General features: G+C 38.1%; 1 protein-coding gene across 1 annotated transcript in view; it reads left to right on the top strand.

Annotated features, from left to right (window-relative positions):
* The window catches only part of LOC150089582 (kinesin-like protein KIF14), a 194,181-nt gene that overhangs the window by 134,428 nt on the left and 35,021 nt on the right, over nt 1-24,732 (top strand). The window contains exons 8-9 of the mRNA XM_090390039.1: nt 8,950-9,044; nt 23,154-23,267. Coding sequence (XP_090246165.1) covers nt 8,950-9,044; nt 23,154-23,267 — 209 coding nt within the window. The remainder of the gene's footprint in view (nt 1-8,949; nt 9,045-23,153; nt 23,268-24,732) is intronic.

The following is a 24,732-nucleotide window of genomic DNA, read 5'->3' as shown; positions in this document are numbered from 1 at the left end:
TTGCCACACAACTTACAAAGCCAGCCTCTTGTCAGGTGTCAACGGCCATTATTGTTAGCAAAATAGCAACACGTCTTCATTTCTGATGTAAACCACAAGCCAAAGGGTAAAATTTATAAACATAAATGAGAATGAAATTGATTGTTACCAAAATATAAATTTACAACTGAAATAAAGGAAAATGAAAAAAATTTTGGGAAGGATTAAAAGGTTTATTTAAAACGGATTATGAACTTTACAGTTCAGTCTATGAAGAAAAGAAATTAAAAATTCGACAACAGAAATTTCTAGAAACATAACTTATTAGTCTCATCCAAGCAAAGCTAAAGAGATCTGAAAACATAGTAAAAAACAAGTGGCCTTGGAAAAAATAACTTGTATTGTAGAGACACGTGAGGAAAAGGTGACAACACAACTATGCAAATTTATATCGTTACTGGTCCGAAATTTCTCTCCCTCAAAATATCCTGTTATTTAGCTATACATTGTCTATCTCATTGTGATTTTCACACACTTTTGGCCTCAGCATTACTGCCATGCGCAGGTCTAAATTTACCACTTTTTGGCTTAATTTTTAACTATTTATTTCAAAAATTTTTTCAGATACATAGTAATACTTTTACACTGAATCATACTCTATTTGTCCCACATTTCATCTGATTACATCTCATTTTATCACCTTATTTTGCTTCTTTTTTTTTTCTCTAGGCTTGTGTATTAACCCCAGGCGCTCACATCTGGTGAGTATGGGCTTGGCACACCCAAGGTCCTGAGCTGGATATCATCATTCTTCTCTTTCTTGGTGATTCCCTTCTACTTCTGACTCTTGTTCTCTCTTTCTCTCTCTCTCTCTCTCTCTCTGGGTAACTCAGAAATTTTTTTTTTTTTTTTTGGCTGGTGCAGCAAAAGCGTCAGGCTTCCTTGCACCATATCACTAATAATAATTATAATAATGTATAGAGCAAACATTTAATAGTTTGACTACATTTAGTATGTGTCTCTGTGATGTATGCATTTTTTTTTTTAATTTCTACTTTTGACAAAACTGTTATCACTAAGTGTCACTGTCATATAACTTTATATTTGTATCTCACTGGCACATTCTTTTCAGTTTTGGTTTTGTTTTGTCCTGCTTACAGTTGTGTTGCCACGTTTTCCTTGTGTGTGTCTCTACAATATAATTTGTTTTTTCCAAGGCTACTTGCTCATTCTGTTTTCGAATCTACCTTTACTTGGCTTAGATTAATAAATAAGTTATGTTTCTAGAAATTTCTGTTGTCGATTCCAGTTTTTAATTTCTTGTCTAAAGACAAGAAATTAATGTGAACTGTAAAGTTCACAAGCTGTTTTCAAAAAACCCCCTTTTAATTATTGTAAAAAAAAATTATTTTCATTTTCGTTTATTATGGTAAAAAATTTATAATTTAGTAAATAAATTATATTCTCATTTTTATTCGTTTATGATTTTTACCCTTTGTCTTTTGGTTTACATCAGAAAGGAAGACAGGTGTTGCAATGCTGGCCATTGACACCTGATGAGAAGGTGGTTTTGTAAGTTGTATGGCAGCATCCTTATTTTAATCAATTTTGTAATTATCTCTTAATATACATTTTTTTTTTTTGTTGCCTTCTATCACTCTCTCATCCCCCTTTTTTTCCCTACTTGATTTTCCCTGCTCTGCATAAATTTATCATTTGCTGTCTTTGACTGCACTAGACTAGTTCCTCTTTTTCCCATTTTTTGCCTTCTTGTTTTCTCTTTGTTATTCTATTCAACACACATATATATGTATATATCGAGAGAAAGAGATTTGTGATAATCAAACTATACTTTGTGTTATTAATACAATATACGTTTTTATTATTATTGGTACATTTAACAATAAGTTTTGAAAAATATTTATACAGAACAGCTGCAGTGTAATAAAGATTTATTTATTTAATTAAAAAATAGCAGATATTTCTAGGACTTTAATAACAAATAGCAATAATTACATTATATGACAAAATGAATAAAATATTACAATAAATTTACCGATATCCTGAGAAAACATGTTCACACAGGCTGCCAATAAAATTTTTTATTAGTTTCTAATTATGAATTTTTATGAATCCTAGTTGCTGATACTTTAAATCTCCTAAAGCTGATAGACTTTTATGTGCCACCATTAATTTCTGGCCATGTTCTGGATTATAGGCAAATTTATCAAACCACCCAAAAATTGGCAACTTGAGTTATTGGGTCAAAATTTGACTTAAGAGTCATGGTTTTACTTACAAGTTTAGTAATTTTTTTATGATTTCAGATTGTCTTTGCAACTTTCATCAATATGTATATTTGTTCATATTCTACCTAAAATATTATTCTTGTAAATAGCCTAGAGGATGTAAATATGCCTTTTTATAAAATGTGTATATGCATCATTATCAACTTTGTACTTACATAGACGTATTATTTTTTTTAACACTACTCCGTATAAAACTTTTCACTTTAGTCCCTCTTCCCCATACTATTAATTTATATTTTGAAAGAAGACTGTATGGAATATTATTTGCTGCATAATACATATTTTCTGTACTTTTCCGGATACCTTATGTTAACTTTATTTAGATAAAACAAAACGCTACACCTTTACAGTAATATTTTTATTTTTTGAAAATAAGTTTCATTATAGAATTGCAATGTTTTCTGCAGATTTCTTTTTATAATTTTATTATTACCACCCTATATTTATAAAATTCCAGAATCTGATAGTAAGTTAAACAGAAGTCTAAAGGTAGTGAACCAGATAGAACTTGTAGAGCAGAGGTAGAGACAATTTTACATGCCCTAACTAGTACTAGGAGGAAACTGTGCTAGATCAAACCAAGCTTAGATTGATCTGTAATCAATTTAGGCTGCAGCAGCGTAAGTGGTAATTGGTAAAACAACAGCTTTATATAGTGTATGCAAAATCGTATGGTTCCGACCCCAGACCTGACAGGAAATGCGAACAGTTGAAAGAAATTTTCTCACTTTGTCAGACATGATTCAGATGGGGAAAAAAGGCAAGGTGATTGTCAGGCAGTAATCCAAGAAATTTTGTGGTGGTTACAAAAGGGAGAGATTTACTATTAATTTTTATGAGAGGAGGATGAGTTTGAAGACCATCATACAAGTTTTGTTGTGAGAAATAGTGAGTTTGTTAAGCACTGACCAATCAATAAGTTGTTGAAGAACAGAATTCACGTTTTCTTCTATTGAATTGTGAGAATTTCCATAAAAAAAGAACTAAATCATCCACCTATGTAAATGATGAATAATTTAGCAAACCTTTAGCAGCCATTGGTTGAGAACAAGGGTCCAAGAATAGACCCTTGAGGACATCCAGTGAGACTTTCCGAGAAACTAGAAATTTGATGTAACCTTAACAGATCTACCTGAAAAATAATTTTTAATAAGATTATATACTCTGAGTAATCACTGAATTATGAGCACCTACCTAATAGTTCGTAGGTCCTCCTTTTGCCCTCAGTATAGCAGCTATCCAACGTGGCATTGATTCAACAAGATGTTGGAAGCATTCAGGAGGTATGGCCAACCAAGCTGTATGTAATACGGTCAACAATGCAGGTATGGAGACGCTTGGTGTATCCAGACGCCTGATGTGACTTTCCATAGTGTCCCAGAAGTGCTCTATGGGATTGATATCGGGAGAGTTCGGAGGCCAATCGATATGCTAGAAGTCAGAACTGTGTTCCTCAAACCATTCCTGCACAACAAGTGCCCAATGGCTCGGCGCATTGTCATCTTCGAAGACACCATCGCCATTCGGGAAAAAATGTAACAGTGGGGTGTACGCAGTCAGCAAGTAATTGACAATAGCGGAGATCACTGATACGTTGTTCCACATGCACCAGGGGTCGTCCAGGTTCCTGCCAGTGAAACATGCCCCACACCATACAACCACCTCTACCAGCCTGCACTTTTGATACCATGCATGATGGATCAAGTGCTTCGTGTTGTTGATGCCTAATCTGTACACGACTATCCATGTTGTGGCGTGCCATGGATAGCACAGGCATGGTCATGCCAGATATTGTTCCAGGTTGGCCTATGTTGTATTGGGTAGTCAACTCTTCAACAGTGCTGTGTCTGTACGAGTCGTCGGACCTGGCGCTCACCTCTAACATCAAACTTTTTCTGACCTTTGCAGTTTTGCTGTCGGGTCATTGTTTGACCATTTTGATGCCAGTCCTGGTACACTTTAACTATGACGGCTCTCGAACACCTCACCAGTTCAGCCGTTTGGGAAATCAAGGCACGAGCTCGTTGAGCACCCACAATCTGTCCTTTATCAAAGTCCGATAAATCCTTTTTACCTGTCACGGAATTTTACTACCAATTGAACCACTGACACCTTATCTGTGCTATATAGGTCGACTAACTGCGCACTCTCATACCTCATGTGGTCAACGGGTCGCATTTAGTTTTCATAGGTTTGGTCATAATTCAGTGATCACTCAGTGTAGATTAGCAGGAGAATTCAGAGTCCTAAGACATTCAAGAGTGCTCTCCCACCAAAGGGTCAAGGGCACCCTCGAAGTCTATAAAAATTTCCAGGATGTATTTAGAAGACTATTTGGTTAAGGTAAAGAAAGCCAACACGAGAACCATGGGAAACTTCAGGAAACTTTTACCGGTCAAAAGCGTTTCCCGGTACCGCAGCTTCTCCCTGCATTCTCAGTAAACATACGGTGCATGTTATCGGTAGTGGCAGTAGAAGTCTATAGCGATGTATTGATTAGTTTTTTCTTATTATTAAAAGCAGATTATAGGAGTTCATGAAATTTACTAATGGGTACAACCTCCAGACTGCCTCATCTTGGGGTATGTATCCCCCCCCTTCCCGCTGTTTTAACCCGATACAAAAACCACTTGTACAAACGGTGCGTGTTATCGGTAGTTGCAGTATAAGTCATTTTCCTGTCGGGTTAAAACAGTCGGAAGGGGAGATAAACACCCTAAGGCTGAGGCAATCTGGAGGGTGTACCCATAAGTAAATTTCAGCCACGAAGGTATTACACTCATGAACTCCAATAATCTGCTTTTGATAATGAGAAAAATCTAATCAATACATCGTTATTGACTTCTACTGTCATTACCGATAACATGCACAATCTGTTTACCAAGAATGCAGGGAGAAGTTGTGGTACCGGGAAGCACATTTGACTGCTAAAAGTTTCCCATGGTTCTTGTGTTGGGGTTTTTTTACCTTTGCCAACTATTCATTAATTAGATTCAGAAGAGTAACAAGGGCATCTTCAGCACAAACTTTAGAGCAAAAACTATATTAATTACTAGAATAGCTGTATGTGTCCTGAAGCAGATCTAGGATTCTATATCAGATCAAACATTCTAAGATCTTACCAAAATTAGATAACAAAGTGATGTAAGACTGAGGAAAATTAGGAAATTTTCCAGGTTTAAACAGAATTCTTAAGATAGCAGATTTCCAGGAATTTAGGAAAACAGACCATTGTAGACATGTATTATATAAATTTAGAAGAACATTTGGACAGCAGGAGCAAAATTTTACGAAAAACTCCCCTTCAATAAGATCTTCGCAGGATGCTGTTGGTGGCAGAAGATAATTCAACAGGGGTAAAAGGAGCAGCAACCAAGGAAGTGAGGTGATTAAGTGATCGAATATATTTATGACAGGGTAAATCTAAAAGGGGATCATCAGGTAAGAAGAGAGCATCCAGAATTGAATTTACAGTATCTGTCCAAGAAAGAGATTGTGTTGTTACTTATAACAGTGTTCTAGATAATAGGTGCATGTAGTTTGTTTCTAGCAAGGAGTTTGATTAAAAACATGATGAACAAATTTCATCCAGGTATCAAATTTGGATTTAGCAATGACTTTGACATTGATGTTTTTTCCTAAGACAGATTGCACGGAGTTGGTTGACATAAGCTCAGAAACAACTGTTGATAATTTTGTTTTGGGCACAGAAAACTTCATGATGTAAGATTGTCAATTCTCAGTTCCACCAAGGAGTGGTAACGTGTTCTTTAGGTTTCCTTTTAGTGGGGAGAGTATTGTAAACAAGAGTAGCAGAGCCAGCTGGAGGCATATTTTCAGAAATTTCAGAAAAACAAAATACGGAAATCAAAATTTTAGAGAATTTTTGCCAATTAGCATTTCACAAGGAAAAATGGAAGGAACAGGTTGAATCTTAAAGAATATTATGCCATGAAGTCCAATCAACACAGACTGTCCAAAAACAGATTTTGTTTAAAATAGAAGGACAGAGCATTAAATCAATTTGGACTGACCAATAGAAACAGAAAAAGTATAAGGTAGATCAGATTTGTGGAGAATATTAAGTCGGTGCTACTAGATAATATCTGCAAGAAGACGACCATGAGAGTTAGAAGAAGAAGAGAACCAAATCACAGACTTGGCATTAAATTGCCAGCTGCAATAAAATTTGCAGGGCACAAGATTCTGAAAGCATGGTTGAGAAAAGAAAATTCTGTCCAATTCATCTTGAGGAGGGCAATAAAAAGAAAAGAAATAGGTACTTCCAAAGGAACCAGAGATATAAGTGCAAGTTACAAATTGGGAACTTAGACAGCCAATCAAAGTAACCTTCAAGACATTCAAAAGCACAATAGCAGAATTGAGGATGTTGATGTGGAGCATACAAGACTCTTTTGGTTGTAGGAAAACCAGTAATCATTTCACACAAATAATAGGGCTCCTGAATTAACAAAATATCATATCATAATATCAATATCATAATATCAGTTCTCTAAAGAGAGACTTACCGAAGTTCACTTGCAACAGTTTTTGATTTTTGATCATTAGACTGAAGAATTTGAATAGAAGAAGAATTATAATATGATTTGAATTTAAAGATGTGTTATTCATATTGAGTACAATTCCATACAATTTCCAAAGCTTGCATATATTCACTACAGGTAACATCTCGTACTGAATGTTTATGATCCTTCTTTTTACGCTTACAGTTTCAGCAACAATAGGGCTTGTATTCATTGGGACAGTCCTCGAAGACATGTCCAGTATGGGCACAGTGACTGCAAGATAGAATATCCTGAGAACAGAAGGCAGTAGTGTGTCTATAACCAATAAAAACACCTGATAACTGTTAAAGGACTACATCTGTGAGATGACCAACCAATATATAGGCATTTGAAAGAGATAGCAAGTTTATATTCTTGGAGAAAAGCCTAAAATCCAATTCACAGTTTGTCTAGATTTTGAGGAATCTCAAAACTAAAACAAAAGGTGTAACCTCTTTAAGTCATCAAAAGAAAAACGTTCGCTAAAGTTTTTATAAAATAGATCCTCAAGTATTTCTTCCTTGGAGGAATTTCTGTTTATATCATAAATTAAAATGGTTGGTTTTAGAATTTTAGGGGGTTCCATCTTAATACCCATATTAGTCAGTGAAGTAATCTTACAAATATCTTCTGAAGTGGCTGTCTCAACAGTAACCTTTGTTCTTTATCATTTTTATAGATTTTATATTAACCTGTTGTAAGGACTGTTGGAAAGTCTTAGCTACGTTATCAAAAAATACTGAAATTATAAAACATCTTTACTGGTGGAGCAAGTACTAGAATCTGTAGCCTTGTATAAGATTGTTGGATTTAGGCTTAGGTTTTGATTGAGTGGAATCTGTAGAAGTAATATCCATGTTTTGTGTTGGTAATGGTTGGACAGTTTTGTATTTGTATACAGGCAGCACAGCACTGTACTTTGAATTCTTTAAGGTATCTGCATAGGATATGGTATGTGAAGCTGAAGGTAAAAGAATATTGATGGTTTTCTGCAATTCCTCATTTCTAACTTTTAAGATTTGCATTGTCTATAAATAGATTATAGATTCCTCATTTCTAACTTTTAAGATTTGCATTGTCTATAAATAGATTATAGACAATGCAAATCTTAAAAGTTAGAAATGAGGAATCGCAGTAAAGAATAAATCTTAAAAGTTAGAAATGAGGAATATATTGTAAAGAATAAATTCTAAGTTACCAAGTTTCTCCTAAAGAAAATTATTAGTTGCTTTAGTAAATCTGATGCTTTCATTAGTAGAAGTTCAACAATTTCTTTATATATTTTATGAGTCTCAGCTCTAACGTTGATGCTAGAGCTCAGCTATTGAAACAACAGTAGTTGTTTGCTTGACCACCTTGGTTTTGAGAGTTATTATTAGGAGGGGAATCTATTCTGACAAGACTTAGCATAGAGGATGCATTTAATTTTGCATCTGATTAACTTGACGTTATGTCCTGTGTTGGTCCCAAAGGAGGAAAATCATCACTTGAAATGCTAGTATCAGCTGCAACAGTCTTGTCATCCATGTTAAATTGAGAATTTAAAATTTTAATCAAAATTCAGTCCTTAGCTTTACTTCAATAGCTGTCAGTACATGTGCTGTTATTCAACTGTATATGCAAGGGTGAAAGGTGGGAGGATAACAGAATGGTTTAGCAGCTTACTAATGCCAGGTGAAGGTCTCGTTGCTATCGGATGCGTTGGGTCTGAAAGACACTGAACAATGGTCGAAGCGCATGTAAGGAGTAGAAACAATGAGCATGAATAAATTCATCCAAAACTTTTGTCTCCTCTCATTAATCTCCACTTGCATCTGGCATTTCCAAGGGTTAATCTTGATATGGCAATACTAAAAAAAAACTTAATACTGCACTTTTAATTATGCAAATCAAGAAAAAATTACGATGCACAAACTTGGACACCTGTTGAATGTCCATAAAATGGAATATTGTATTCAAATTAACAGTATTTCACAATAAATCAAAATAATGGATTAAAACCTTATTTTATTATCCAGAAAATATTAGTCTTTGGATTATCTGATATTCTGAAATGCATGTATAACTACAGTATGCTTTCTTCCCCCCCTACCCAGCTCTCATTCCCTGAAGAATGCTCAGCAGATGCAGAAAACTCTAACGCAGAGACTTCACCCACAAACAAGCTCTACTAGTGTCGATTCTTCAGTAGGTAAGTTTGATGTTCTGGATTTATCTGATATCAACAGAGTTAATAATATCCCGAAAATATCCAGTGAGATTGTTAGATCTCTAGTAACCTTCTGTATTTTATATCTGTGAGTTTGTAAGTATCATTGCTTACTAAAGTAAATAAATTCTCAATAATTTGAGTGTATTGAGACCCATTATCCAGAATCCCCCCCCCCCTGAGGTCAATGTCTAGAAATAAACCATTTATAACAATAACACAGTAAGATACTGTGATGTCTTACTGTTTATATTTATTTTTTGTGTTAGTATTGGTATTAGTATTAATGGTGGCAAATGATGCAAGAGAGCAAGCTTATATAGAATAATCAGCCAAAAAAAAAAAAAAAAATCCCATTCCACTTATACATCCTTCCAAGAATTTGTCCAGTTCTTCCTTAAATTTATTTGAGCTATCCATCCTCCATATCAGGCGGAAGCTTATTCTACCAATCAACAATTCATTGGCTAAACAGAAAATTCTGCACATCTATTCTGTAACCATCCTTGCTCAATTTGAATTTATGGCCCCCTTTCATGTGCAGTCTGAGCAAGAGGAAGAATCCCATCAGCATTGCAGATCCCAATGTGGGGGTACCTGTGAGGCGATCTGATTGGGATAAGATCACTTCACAGGTACCTAGTCTCCAGATGCTGGAATTTGTAGAATTGAAGCCATTCTCGGCAAAAAAAGCACCCCTTTGTTCCCTTAGCCAACCTCATTGCCCTTCTCTGTACCCTCTCCAATAGCCCTACCTCCTTCTAAAAATGAGGCCTCCACACCTGTATGGAGTACTCAAAATGTGGTCTGACCATTGCCTCATACAATGGAATAATCACTTCCTTATCCCTTCTAGCAAAATTCCTGTATATCATTAACAAAACCCCATGTGCAGCCTTTCTACACTGATCAGGTAAGAAGAGATTACTCTGCACAATTACTCCCAGTTATTTTTAATTTTCCACTAACCTGAGTGTAGTACCACACAGTTCGTATGTTAATCTCGGATTACTGCTACCCATATGTAGTAATTTCACTTGTCACTGTTAAACCTCAGTTGCCATTTTTCAGCCCAACCACCTATTTTTCTAGATCTAGTTGCACTAGCATACCATCATTACTATCATTAACCACCCTGCTAACCTTTTTATCATCTGCAAAATTAGACATTAAGCCTGATATTCCTTTATCAATATCTTTAATAAATACAGAAAACAACAATGGACCCAGCACCAAACCCTCGAGGACACCACTGATAGATAACCTTAGTCTATGAAGAGCAATGTCCATTGATAACTCTGTCTTCTCCCACTGAACTCTTTTTTTTTTTTTTTTTTTTTTTTTTTTATCCATAGCAGTAACTTTCTTTTAATACCACACTTCTCCAGTTTGTACACAGTCTGTTATGTGTGACAGTCAAAAGCTTTCCTGAAATCCAAGTATATGATATCAAAATTATTTTTTTCCGTAGAATTCCTTTATTACTGCATCATAGTATGCCTTCAAATTGATCAAGCAAGATCTCCCCTTATCAAACCCATGTGCTGACCAAAGTATAACTGTGGTCTTCTCTAGATGATCCTACATTATTATTATTGTTGTTGCTCTTATATTATTTCTCCCAGATTGGAGGATTCCACTCCGTGACGGGTACTGCTACCAAAGTACACAGAGTGGTTGTAATGTCTGGTATTACTGTTGGTCGAGGAAATCTCTGACTATCCTACAGGTGTTCAGGATTGCGACTTTCTGGAGTTCCTTGTAGGTGTTCTCTGGGAGACCTATTGCTGCTAGGCTGCTATGTAGAGTCTTTGGTATCATACTGGTAGTTGACACGATCGCGATGGTCGATACTTCTTGCATACGCCACATCTCCTTGACCTCATGTCTCAGGTTCGTGTACTTCCTAATTTTTTCCTCATGGGTTTTCTGGACATTGCTAGTGTTGGGCACCACTATGTCAATCAGGTAGGTAGCCTTTTCCATCTTGTTGTGCCGGATGGTCTTATCCGTTATTATGGTATGGTCCCAGTACAGCTTGTGGGTTCGGGTTTCTAGTTACTGCCTTGGGTTCGTACTTGTAGTATGGTACACTTTCTTTGGTCAACTGGTATTTTCTCGCTAGCTTCTGATGTATTATTCTTGCTACCTGGTCGTGTCTTTGGGTGTACTCAGTCTGAGTGATCACCTTGCACCCTGCGGTGATGTGTTGAATAGTTTGAGGCCAGGTGGTATCGTCGACATGTTGTCATCTGACATTCCAGGCTCCTTTGCGATGTATTTTCTATAGTTTCTGGTGTTGATTACCTGGTCTTGGATGGCCAGCATGAATCCTTCAGTCTCAGGGAAGAGCGTCCCACTTGTGAGCCATGCATTGGAAGCAGTGTTATCGATGTGATCTTGATGGATGGAGGTCATTGTAGTGTCTGTCATGGAGTGTCTTCTTTGCCCATCTTTCTAACTTTGTTTCTTGTACCGTCTGGGTGGAAGGGGGTTCCTCGCTTAGGTTGAGTGGGATATACCACTTATCTATCTTCCTTTTGGCCTGGTGGAGTGGTGCTGTGTTCTCGAAGTAATCCTTCAGGTTAACTATTGCTGTTTTCTGTTGCTCTATCAGGCCTCCCTCCCTCCCTCCCTCTTTCCGAGCTATTGTTAGTCTTTCCACTGCTGACTTCAGGTGGTGTTGGCGACTCTTGGTCATCATTGTCCTTGTCTTTCGCATGATATCTTCTAGCTTGGTGTTAGTCCAATATATGGCCCTGAAGGTGTACGTGAGTACTGGAGCTGCATAGGTGTTTATGGCTTTGACTGTGTTCCCTTCATTCAGTTTTGCTTTCAGCAGGCTTCTGAGTCTGATGATATTTTTCGGTCAGGCACTTCTTGATTTCCTTGTGTTCTAACTGCTCAGCCTGCATCATCCCCTAGGTATTTGTAAATCTCTCCTTCTGTCATAGCTTCGATCTCTTTACCAGTCAGCAGCTAGTAAGTTTCGGCCAACTAATTTTCCCTAGTGTAATCCGTGGTCTTGCATTTGTTTAGACCAGATTCCATCCTGATGTCCTTGCTGAATTCTTCGGTGATCCGGAGTAGTTGCTCCTCGGTTGTCGTGTAGAGCTTGATGTCATTCATGTACATCAGGTGGGTGAGGGTGTACAGGTTCTTTCTTCCTTCTTTGAGGTTATATCCGTACTTTCTGCCGTTAACTATGGTGGATAGCTGGTTGAGTGCTAGACAGAACCACAGTGGGCTCAGAACATCTCCCTGAAAGATTCCTCTTCTAATGGGGATTGGCCTGGCTTTGATGTTCTCAACCTTAATGGTGGTACTCCATTTCACCATTGTTGCTCCTAGGAAGTTTGTCACTATCGGATTGACCTTGTAGATCTTCAGGGTCTCTATTAGCCCGCTATGAGGTCCGAAGTCAAAGGCCTTGCAGTAATTGATGTAGGCCATATATAGGTTGCGGTGCTTCTTGTAGGCTTGCTCCATAACTGCGGCATCTATGGTTAATTGCTCCTTGCATCTTTTCTGCTGTTCGGCCATTATGTTCTGACTCTCTAAGTAGCCTGATATCCTCTTAGTTATGCAGCTGGTCAGGAGCTTGTACATCGTTGGGAGGCAGGTGATTGGCCTGTATTTTTCCGGATTTCTTGTATCTTCGTCTTTAGGCTTCAGATATGTGACTCCTTTGGTGAGAAACTTCGGGATTGTCTCCGGGTGCCTTATCATTCGAGTGAACTGCTCTGCTAGGTGTGTGTGTGTGCGTGTGTGTGTGTGTGTGCAGGTGAGCTTCTTGTACCAGTAGTTGTGGATGTTATCAATCCCTGTTGTTCGCCAGTTGTGGATGTTCCTGATCGACTGTTTTACTTCTCAAATCTCCCAATCTCTAATCTCTTGTATGTCCTTGGTTTTCTTCCGTTCTACTTCCATCCAGGGTGCTCTGCTGTTATGTCTTACTTCACCACTCCAGAACTCCTCGATCGTCTTCTTCTCCGGTGGTCCATTTCCTGCTTTCTCATCTTCACTTGCTTTCTTATCTTCACCTGTAGAAGGCTCGTTGGTCTTCATCGAAGATTCCGTTGTTTATTTTCCTCTGGGAGCTCTCTTTGTATCTTGCTGATGCTAGGAGATTCTGCTTCAATGTGTCCAAGTATTCTCCTGTTCTCTAATTTCTGGTCTCATGTTTGCGGTGGACACTGTCTCTCTTGAGGATGCCCTTCACCTATCCAATCAATTTCTTACTTCTATTACCTTGTTGGTACTGAGTCAACTGACCTATCATGACTCTTAATTTTTCTATCTTTTGCTGAAGTCTTCTTTCCAAAGCTGGCGGTTCCTTCTGTTTTTAGTTCTTCTGCTGCTGCTGCTGGTCTCTCGTTTCTTTTCCATTATTATTATTGCTGCTCTTATTTTACTGACCTTTATTACTGACCAAAGTATAACTGTAGTCTTCTCTAGATGATCCTACATTATTATTATTATTGTTGCTCTTATTATTTCTCCCTGATTGGAGGATTCCACTCCATGACGGGTACTGCTACCAAGTACACAGGGTGGTTGTTGTTATGTCTTATGTTACTGTTGGTTGCGGAACTCTCTGACAATCCTACAGATGTTCAGGATTGCAACTTTCTGGAGTTCCTTGTAGGTGTTCACTGGGAGATCTATTGCTGCTAGGCTGTTATGTAGGGTCTTTGGCACAATACCTGTGGTTGACACGATGATCGGGATGGTCGTTACTTGTTGCATATGCCACATCTCTTTGATCTCCTGTCTTAGGTTTGTGTACTTCCTGATTTTTTCCCCATGGATTTTCTGCAAGTTGCCAGTGTTGGGTATCACTATGTCAATCAGATAGGTAGCCTTTTCCTTCTTGTCCACAAGGGTTATGTCCAGTCTGTTGTGCGGGATTGTCCTATCTGTTATTATGGCGTGGTCCCAGTACAGCTTGTGGGTTGGGGGTCTCTAATACTGCCTGGGGTTCGTATTTGTAGTACGGTATGCTTTCTTTGATCGACTGGTATTTCCTTGCTTCTGATGTATTATCCTGGCTACCAGGTCATGTCTATGAGTGTACTCAGTCTGCGTGATCACCCAGTCATCACCCAAACAATCCAACACATCACCTTGCATCCTGCAGTGATGTGTTGGATTGTTTCTGAGGCCAGGTGGCATCATCGACATGTGTTATCTAACACTCCAGGCTCCTTGGCGATATATTTTCTATAGTTCCTGGTGTTGATTACCTGGTCTTAGATGGCGAACATGAATCCTTCAGTCTCAGGGAAGAGCGTCCCACTTGTGAGCCATGCATTGGAAGCAATTTTGTCTATGTGACCCTGATGGAGGTCATTGTAGTGTCTGCCGTGGAGTGTCTTCTCTGCCCATCTTTCTAGCTTCGTTTGTACCTCCTGGTTGGGGGGGTACAAACAAAGGTTGAGTGGTGTATACCGCTTGTCTATCTTCCTTATGGCCTGGTGGAGTGCTGCTGTGTGTTTCTGGAAGTAATCCTTCAGATTAACTATTGTTGTCTTCTGTTGCTCAATACGGTCTATCAGGCCCCTTCCTCCTTCTTCCCAGGCAATTGTTAGTCACTCCATGGCAGCTCTTGGTCATCATTGTCCTTGTCTTTCTCATGATATCCTCCAGCTTGGCGTTAGTCCAATCTATGACCCCAAAGGACTGTTAGCACTGGGACTGCATAGGTGTTTATGACTTTAACTGTGTTCCCTCCGTTCAGCTTTGCTTTCAGCAGACTTCTGAGTCTCTGATGGTATTTTTCGGTCAGACAAGCCTTAATTTCCTTGTGCTGTAAATGCTGAGCCTGCATCATCCCCAAGTATTTGTAGGCCTCTCCCTCTGCCATGGCTTCAATCTCTTTACCACTCTGCAGCTGGTAGTTTCGGTTGACTAATTTTCTCTGACGCAATCCGTGGGTCTTGCATTTGTCTAGACCAAATTCCATCCTAATATCCTTGCTGAATTCTTCGGTGATCTGGAGTAGTTTCTGTAGTAGATCTGGAGTATTGCTTCTTGGTTCCCACTTGATGTCATCCCTATACATCAGTTGGGTGAGGGTGTACAGGTTCTTCCTTCCTTCTTTGATATTATATCCGTACTTGCTACAGTTGAGCATGGTAGATAGTGGGTTAAGTGCTAGACAGAACCACAATGGGCTCAGGGCATCTCCTTGAAAGATTCCTCTCCTGGTGGGGATTGGCCTGGTTGCGATGTTTCGACCTTAATGGTGGTACTCCATTTTGCCATCATTTCTTCTAGCAAGTTTGTCACTATCGGATTGACGTTGTAGATTTTCAGCGCCGCTATTAGCCGGCTATGAGGCATAGAGTCGAAGGCCTTGCGGTAATTGATGTAGGCTTGTACATGTTGCGGCGCTTCTTGTATGCTTGCTCCATAACCACAGCATCTATGGTTAATTGCTCCTTGCATCCTTTGCTCAGCCGCTTGCATCCTTTCTGCTGTTCGGCCATTATGCCCCAGCTCTAAGTGGTCTATTATCTTCCTGGTTATGCAGCTGGTCAGGATCTTGTACATTGTTGAGAGGCAGGTGATTGGCCTATATTTCGCCGGGTTTCATGTATCTTCGTCTTTAGGCTTCAGGTATGTGATTCCTTGAGTGAGAAACTTCGGGATTGTCTTTGGGTGCTTTATCATTTGGGTGAACTGCTCTGTCAGGTGCTTATGTGTGCAAGCTTCTTGTACCAGTAGTTGTGGATGTTATCTTCCTGGAGTTCGCCAGTTGTGAGAGTTCTTGATCATCTGTTTTACTTTTTCCCAAATCTCCCATTATTATTATTATTATTATTATTATTATCATCTATATGGTGCAAGGAGGCCTGAGGCTTATGCTGCACCAGCCAAAAAAAATTTCTTGCTGAGTTACAGTCAGAAGGGAAGAGTAGAATGGAATCACCAAGGAAGAGAAGAATGATGATATCCAGCTCAGGACCCTGGGTGTGCCAAGTCCATACTCACCAGATATTGAGCCCCTGGTCAGAGCTGGTCAGGATCTTGTACATTGTTGAGAGGCAGGTGATTGGCCTATATTTCACCGGGTTTCTTGTATCTTCGTCTTTAGGCTTCAGGTATGTGATTCCTTGAGTGAGAAACTTCGGGATTGTCTCTGGGTGCTTTATCATTTGGGTGAACTGCTCTGTCAGGTGCTTATGTGTGCAAGTGAGCTTCTTGTACCAGTAGTTGCGGACGTTATCTTCCTGGAGTTTGCCAGTTGTGAGAGTTCTTGATCATCTGTTTTACTTTTTCCCGAATCTCCCATTATTATTATTATCATCCATATGGTGCAAGGAGGCCTGAGGCTTATGCTGCACCAGCCAAAAAAAAATTCCTGCTGAGTTAGAGTCAGAAGGGAAGAGTCGAAGGGAATCACCAAGGAAGAGAAGAATGATGATATCCAGCTCAGGACCCTGGGTGTGCCAAGTCCATACTCACCAGATGTTGAGCCCCTGGGGTTTTACTTCTTTAACCAGTGACTCCATTATTTCCCCTGGAATGAAGTTAAACAACAGGTCTGTAATTACTCGTGTCACCCTTTGATTCCCCTTGGTGAATTGGGGATACATTCACACATCACCAGTCTGTGGAGACCTCTTCGGTATCCAAGGATGCTCTCATAATTATGGCTAAGGGTTTCTTACTTCCTTTGCTGCCTCCCTAAATACAATTGGATAGATCCCACTACCCTAGGTACCTTTCTTATGTTTAACTTCAACAATTTCCCTTTCCTTTCAGTTATTACAAATGATTTAGCCCCCCTGTTAGAGTTTTATAAGCTTCTGGTATCCCCTTTCCTAAGGAATTCCTGATGTGTGAATGTAGCTGCAAAATACCTATTCAGCCTGTCAGCATTCTGAGCAAGTTCATCAACAGTTAAACCATCAACATCAAATGGACCAATGTGATTTGACACCTTCCTTCTACTGGAAAACAAGCCTTGCTGCTTTTGTTGTCTTTCTTTGCCAGAGACTTCTCATAATCTGCCTTGGCTTACCTAACCTTTGTAACCCAGTTGCTGAGTAGTTTATATATATCATAGACTTTTGTAGCAACTGATAATTTATATGCATCCCATGCATTTTTCTTCTCTGCCACATGTCTCAACAGCTCATTTGACATTATTTAGGTCTAAGCCTTGAGCAATATTTCTTAGTCAGCATAAAAAGCCTAGTAGCTGCTATGATATTTCCTTGAATGCTTTCCATTTAGAATTTGCTGAATTTGTGAATTTCTGTTCTCTGATGGATAACGATTCAACTTAAATAGTGATTCTTGATTTCCATCTAGAGAGAATTGGTACTATATTAACTATCTAGCATATGGGAAAAGACAGGTTTTATCATGGTGGAATAATGGTGTGGAAGGACACTGCCATTAATTGCCATATTTCCTTACATATTTTGTGTACTTGATGATAGAGATAATCTTAGAGACATGGTGAAGCTTTCTGTGATACAACTGGCCCTCAGTTCCTTTTTTTGGATGAAAATGCACTTCCCCATTCGAGCTCAGTTGGATAATGAATTTCTGGGAAACAAAAATATCCAGGGTATGGAGTGCCCTGCCAAAATTTCCCCAGACCTGTGATACTTTGGGGAGGCAAGTACAAGTTGTCACCTTTCTGAACAAATTCTATCATTGCATTGGGATAATCATGGTTCTTTTGCTGTGAGCAAACCATGGCAGAAATGAAAGGGTTTTGGAAAATTTTCACAGGACTGATGCCTCTTTGAAGAAATGATCACTGCAGTCCCCCAACTCTTTCTTTACTTGTGTGTGTGTGTGTGTGTGTGTGTGTGTGTGTGTGTGTGTGTGTGTGTGTGTGTGTGTGTGTGTGTGTGTGTGTGTGTGTGTGTGTGTGTGTGTGTGAAAATATTTTTTGACATTAGACTTGAACATTCTGTGTAATGCAATTTGCAGGAAATATGTATGAAGGAAGTTTTTGTTTCAGAAAACGGAAGTTGGGTAAATAAACGAGGAAGAAAAGTTGGTTCTGTGAAGTTAGACTATAAAAGGATATTGACTGGTTGCAGCACATATTCAAACTGCTTTGGAAGAGAGCGGGAATTATAGCAATTCAGAAGAACAGTAGCCATGGAAGTATCTATATCAAAGGCATGCAGCAGAAACAGAATGTATATGATACAGAGAGTGGAGAGACTTTGTTAGAAATTGGTTGTTAATTTTTTAATTGGTTGTTAGCTGCCTTCTTTTGAATGGAATCTAGAAGCCTGAGAGATTTTGGGGACACTGCCTCAGATGCGAGAACAATATTCCATGGTGGGGCAGATTTGTGATTTGTACAGAGTGAACAGCTGTTTGGAAGAAAATTAACACCAAGAACAAAAGAGAAAACTTAGTTTTTCAGATGTAGAGTAAGCAATATTTGTAATGTGCTTATGCCAAGAAAGATTAGAAGTCAGGGTAATCCCTAATACAGATATATGATCTTGCCTTGAAATCAGTGTCATTGAAGATAAGCAGAGGAGGAGGAGCAGAAGAATGCTTTCTGTGGATTTAAAACCGGACCATGTTTTAGATGGATTGGAATCAACTAGTTATCTTTGCCCCACCAGAGAATTACCCGACGAAACTTTGCCCTGTTTGAGCAGGGCAAGGTTTCTCAAACTGGAAGGTGGAATGCAATGTGCTATCATCAGCAAAACTATGGATTGAATTTCTGGTCAATAGAAGAAGGTCATTAATATACAAGAGGAAAAGAGTTGCAGAAAGAACTGAACCTTGGGAAACACCTATTTTAGTGGAGAAGTTAGAAGAGAGAGATCCATCTACCATCACCTCCAGTGAGCAGTGAGAAAGAAAAAACTGGATACCCAATTACAAAAAACTGTTGGCAAATCAACTGTTTTTTATTTTGGCAAACCTGCTTGAGTTTCATTAAAATTTTCCATTGAATATGTGTGAGTAACGATGAATAGGTGAGTAACGTAAGCCAGCATACCACCAGTGGATTGACATGGTTTTCAAACAGTGATGAAATCCATACTGGTGATTGTTGAACAGATGGAAGGTTTCTAGATAGTTTAAGAGTTGGCAGTTAATTGATTTTTCCATTACTTTAGAAAGAGTCAAAGTAAGTGCAAAGGGATAATAATTAGATGGGAGGGATTTGTCATCCTCTTCAGGAACTGGCTGGATATGAGCAAATTTCCAAGCAGAAAGAAAAACACCTTTGGAATAAGAAAGTGAAAAAAAGGCAAAACAGAAAAGGAGAAATACCATCAAGACTGTAAGATGTCTTAGCATCAAGACTGATTAAAATCTTTCTGATATCCTTTTGATGGAAAACCAGAATGCTTGGCTACAATTTGGACAAGAAGCAAGTTTTCTACTCTTAGCCTGTTCGAAATCTAGTTTGGACTGATTAATAACTGCTTTACAACTGTTGTGAGCTTTGTTGTAGGCAGAAAATGAACCTGGAGATTTGGATACAAGCCAATTACAATATGCAAAATTCTTCTCTTGAACCACCCTTTCACATTTATTGGAAAACCAAAATTTAGATAAAGGATGAGCTGTTAAGGTGGAATGTGGAATAAAGGATTTCATCCCTACAAGAATAATTTCACTGACACTCTGAGCAAACATTGACATCAGAAGATTTGAAACAGTAATCCAACCAAGAAAAGAAAAAAAACCTCGCAGCTCATTCCATTTTGCATTCTTTTCATGCCAAACAACATGAGAGAAAGGCTCCATTGAGAAGAGACCATCACCAAGTTGTGATCCGAGGTGCCTAGAGGATCACTTACCTCAACCATGTATTTAGAAGGTTGTTTGGAAAAAAAAGATCAAGTGTGTTGGCTGCGTGGTTAGAATTGTCTAGTATTTGTGTAGTTAAATTAATTTGCAATTGCTTATGACCCCTGTACAAAGTCATTAGCAATTGCAAAAGCTTCAGCATCTTTGACAGCTGGGGGTTGTTTGTCTATAAAATGGTAGCCAGCTGGAGTTGGTGAACAATAAAATCACCAAGCAAATTACTTCACTGTTAGCAAAGTTGTACTGGGGAAAGTCAAGTTTCAAGTCAAAGAGTTCTAAGTGATTGGTGGTGTTGGGAGAATGATAGAGGCAACAGATTAGGCCTGACGTAGCCCAGTGGTCAGGAGCGAGAGTGCATAGCACGCGTTCCTTGAGTGGACCGGGGTTCAAGCCCGTGACTACTAAATACGATAAATATTTGTATTGACGATTTATTGTAAACTCTACTGACTTGGTTGTCGTGCCGGAGTATAAACAGAAAATTTATTTATTTATTTTATTTATGAATTTGACAGAATCTGGTAGAGCGATTTTAAGCCACTGAAGATTGAAAGGAGGAGATTTCAAATTACCAAGTCTCTGACAGGGAATATCAGAAAGGGCATATGCACAAGTACCACCTTCGAAGCAATAGGAATTATTCAGCAAATAATGTGGACAACTGAGATGAGCAGTGGTTGAATCAACTGATATATTCTATAAAACTCTTTCATCTCAGAGAAAGTATGTGGAGTTTGGTAGATTGTAAGTGAAAATGGACATCATTGAAATTAGAACAGAGACAAGGAAGTATTTGGGAGGTTTAGATCTTTTTGTCGATAAGTTTGTTCTATTATTTTGACAATTCATGGTGTGTTCTGAAGTAAGTAAAAATGGCAAGGACATGCTGTATGAAGTAATGAAATTTTTGGATATGGCATTCACATTGTAAGGATATACCCAGCTCCTTGACATAACGTTTCCTTGACAGTGCCCCCCAACATACATACTACTCATTCTCCCACCAGTCACTGTCTGGCAGAGTAGAGGCAGCAAGATTATACACTAGCTGATCCAGAAGCCTCGTAGATAGTTACTAGTAGGTTCGGTCTGGTGAACTATCTGCTGTTGTCCTGCGAACAATATTTTCGAGCCGTACATTTGAAATGTAAGGAAGATTGGATCTCATAATGAAGTCCATTATCATCTATAAAGACATCACGCATACTTCATGATGAAAAAGATGGGGGATTGCTGGAGCTTTGTTCTGGAGACTGAACATTTGTTCCACCACTTCAATCCTCCATAAGCAAAGTGGTGGTATTGCACTAGTTAATGAGAGTCATCTTCCTCCTAGTATTGCCTGGTAACACAGAGGGGGCGACATTCCTCCATGTGGTGTGGGCATCACACCTCGGTTTTTAACTCAATTAAGAAAGGTGTATATATAAGTTTTAAATAGTATATCAGTTTCAACAAGTTACAATAATTAATCATGTTTATCTTGTATCAATAACAGAAAACATTTAATAAACAGAAATAACTCAGGGTTACTAACAGTCCCACCCTCGTGAAGGTGTAAGCGTAGGATTTGGCTGTGATAGACTGACCAAACTTTGCTGAAATTAGGTCCACTTGGCTTGAGTGTCACTGGAATATCAGTTGCATTAGCGTTTTAAACTCCCGGGCAGCAAACACAGCTTATCATATCTGAGAGATGTCAGCGACAGCCTCAAAGATCAATTTAAGTGTGTCTGTGTTTATTCAGTGTAGTTTTTTAGCTTGTTCCCACCAGCAGTTGTCCTGATGTGCTTCCTTGGGTAACTGTAACCTTATTCTGAATTTTTAAGTTTATTTTAATTTGTATTTTTTATTTTTTCCAGTATGTAGGCACCTCATAAGCTCTACTTATTATGATTTGCAACATTTCCTTAAGCATGGTATAATGTATCCGATTTAGTAAAAACTTTTCATTTGTTTCAATTTTTAAAAAACGCTGTAGAATCAAAACTATTTTGAAAAGCAAGATTAGATGGGCTGTTTAAATGCCATGTTAGAAGGCAAATTAAAGCCAAAGATGGCTTGAACAATAGTTAAGTACAGTAAACCCTCGATTTAACGGACTAATAGGGGAGAAGGGGTGTCCGTTAATGCCGAAAGTCCATTAAATTGAATGTAACCTGGTGGGCTCATTTTTTATTGTTCTTAATGTAAAAAAAAAAAAGCTTTAATACAATATACAGTACTGTACAATATAAAATTATGTTGCGATTTGGCCTTTGATTTACGGATATCAGAAACAGTTGTTTTTTTTTTCATGCCATAAATTTCACAAACACGTACTACTGAGAAGCCTTATCCTAATTTCTCAATTAGCTCTAATTTCTGTGCCACATTTAAGTTCACACACTTTCTTTTAACTTCTCTATCACTTGATGCCATTTTAAATTGTAAGGATTGCAAAATTATTTACAGCCAATACAGAAATCACAGAAACACTGTATACAACCTGACCGCACTTGAGGCACACACCAAAACAGAAACAAAGTAAGTCGGTAGACCTGCAGTTTAGTGTCCCGATTCACGTTCATCTTGCAAGTCACCACCTGCTCTTATCTGTAATCTGGGAAAACAGTTATTTGAACATGTTTTCAGAAAGAATGAAAAACAATTTCCTGAATTTGATTATAAAAATAGATAATTATCAAATCAATAAGAAATATGTAATTATTATTAATTTTTAATTAGTAATAACACAAGTTTTGTATAACCTAAAAAAATAATGTGGTTGCAATTAATATGTACATTACTGTATTATTATTTGTCCAGTCAGTTTAAATCCGAAATCCATTATATCGGGGTCCGTTAAATTGAGGGTTTACTGTATAATGCATGTATGAATGCATTTATAATGCTGATCATTATGAAATATGCCAACATATGAAAACAGATTAACAATATAAGGAAATAGAAGCATATTTGGAGATTATCATAACACTATATTCCGATATAGAAGGATTGTTGAATAAACAGAAATAACAAATATTTATTAAATGTTTTCTGCTGTTGATACAAGATAAACATATTTCATTATTGTAACTTGTTGAAACAGATATCTTATTGAAAACTTATACTCCTTTCTTAATTGAGTTAAAAACTCTTTCATATAAACATCTTTTAAATAAAAGCAACTCCAATAAAAGTAAAAATTGTTTTTTGTTCCTGTATAAAAAACTATATATTATTGTAAAGAAAAACAAATGTTTTTCTTAAATTTATTATACTCACTTTCAGGCTCACAACTAGGTGATATCTTTGAGAGGAAATTAACTACCCCTCATACAGATAATGAAGCAGCAGCAGCAGTTTGTTATAGTCTTATGAGCAAAAGAGTTGCTTCATTTGAGAGTAAGCTGATATTATACACTTAAAAATTATTTTCAAAATTTATTTAAATACTATCTATATTTTTATTTTTGTTTAAATAAAAAAGTAATAATTTCCATTTAGCTACTTGTAGACTGTTTTAAATGAGTATATTGGTAAGTGAAATTTGTGTCTAGTGTGAAGAGAAATCCTTAACTTCTTCACAGTTAAGATATTCTTTCCCATTTTAGTCTTTATGTAGCTATCCATACTAGTATACTGGGTTCACCATTTTCACTCATTTGGGGAGGTCTGGATTAGGAACGTGTCATAAGATAAAGAAATTCTTAATGACTATTCAATCGAGGCTGCAGTTAGCTGATGAGAGAGAGAGAGATTTTTAGGCTGCATGGCATGGAAATAGTTCCATGTACACACTTGTATAGACATAATACACAAATTGCAAAAATTATTGTTGATATGGCCAACCATGTAGCTACTAATGACATAAGTCAAGAAATGTATGCTGGAAAAATGTAGTGAGAACAGATAAAATGTTTCTGTCTGTAATTCTGTTCAAATGTCATAAGAGGTATTATATGATAAAAGCCTTCTAGATTAACTCTATACTTGAGTGCAAGGTTTATGGGGAGGAATTTTTCTCAGTGTTGCCTGCCCTGGTTAACACAAGAAATTAGCATTAGTAGAGGCATACGATGCAAGAAAACAAGCTTATGCAGCATCAGCCAAAAAAAAAAAAACCCTCCCATTTCACCCCTCCATTTGTTCCAAATGTCTGTCCAGCTCAGCCTTAAATTTATTTAAGCTATCAACTTCCACAACAACAGATGGAAGTCTGTTCCAGCAATCAACTATCCACTGGCTAAAGGAAAAATTTCCGCACATCTATTCTACAACTGTCTTTCCTCAATTTGAAACTGTGCCCCATCAGGTTCTTAATTTGAGCAAGAAGAATCCCATCAGCATTCAGCTTGCTCAACCCATTCAAGGCTTTATACACCTCAGTCAGATCACCTCACAGGTGCCTACTCTCCAGGCCCTGCAATTTGCAGACCTTGAGCCTTTCTTGGTAAGAGCACCCCCTTAGTTCCCCTCACCAATCTTGTTGCCCTTCTTTGTACTCATTCTAGCAACACTGCATTCTTCCTAAAATGAGGACTCCAGACCTGTACATGGTACTCTAGGTGTGGCCAAACCATTGCCTTGTATAATGGGATGATCACCGCTCTGTCCCTGCTAGCAAAATTCCTATATATCAGGGGTGGCCAACGAGTCAATCGCGGATTTAATTTCGGTCTGTCACGACGAATTTTAAATATACAGTTATCCTTCGATTTGTGCAATGAAATTTTTGAGATGGTAGATCGTGGCACATTTTGAAAGAAAAAAGTAGATCGCATCACAAGTTAAGTTGGCCACTCCTGCTATATATCATTGACAAGACTCCATGACCTGCCCTTGAAGCCCATCTGCACTGCTCAGCAAA

Source organism: Mastigoproctus giganteus, chromosome 2 (genome assembly GCF_048544385.1).
Source record: "Mastigoproctus giganteus isolate SK-2022 chromosome 2, ASM4854438v1, whole genome shotgun sequence".
Classification (NCBI taxonomy): domain Eukaryota; kingdom Metazoa; phylum Arthropoda; class Arachnida; order Uropygi; family Thelyphonidae; genus Mastigoproctus; species Mastigoproctus giganteus.
Note: the sequence above shows the minus strand (reverse complement) of the source record. Positions and strands in the feature narration are given on the sequence as shown.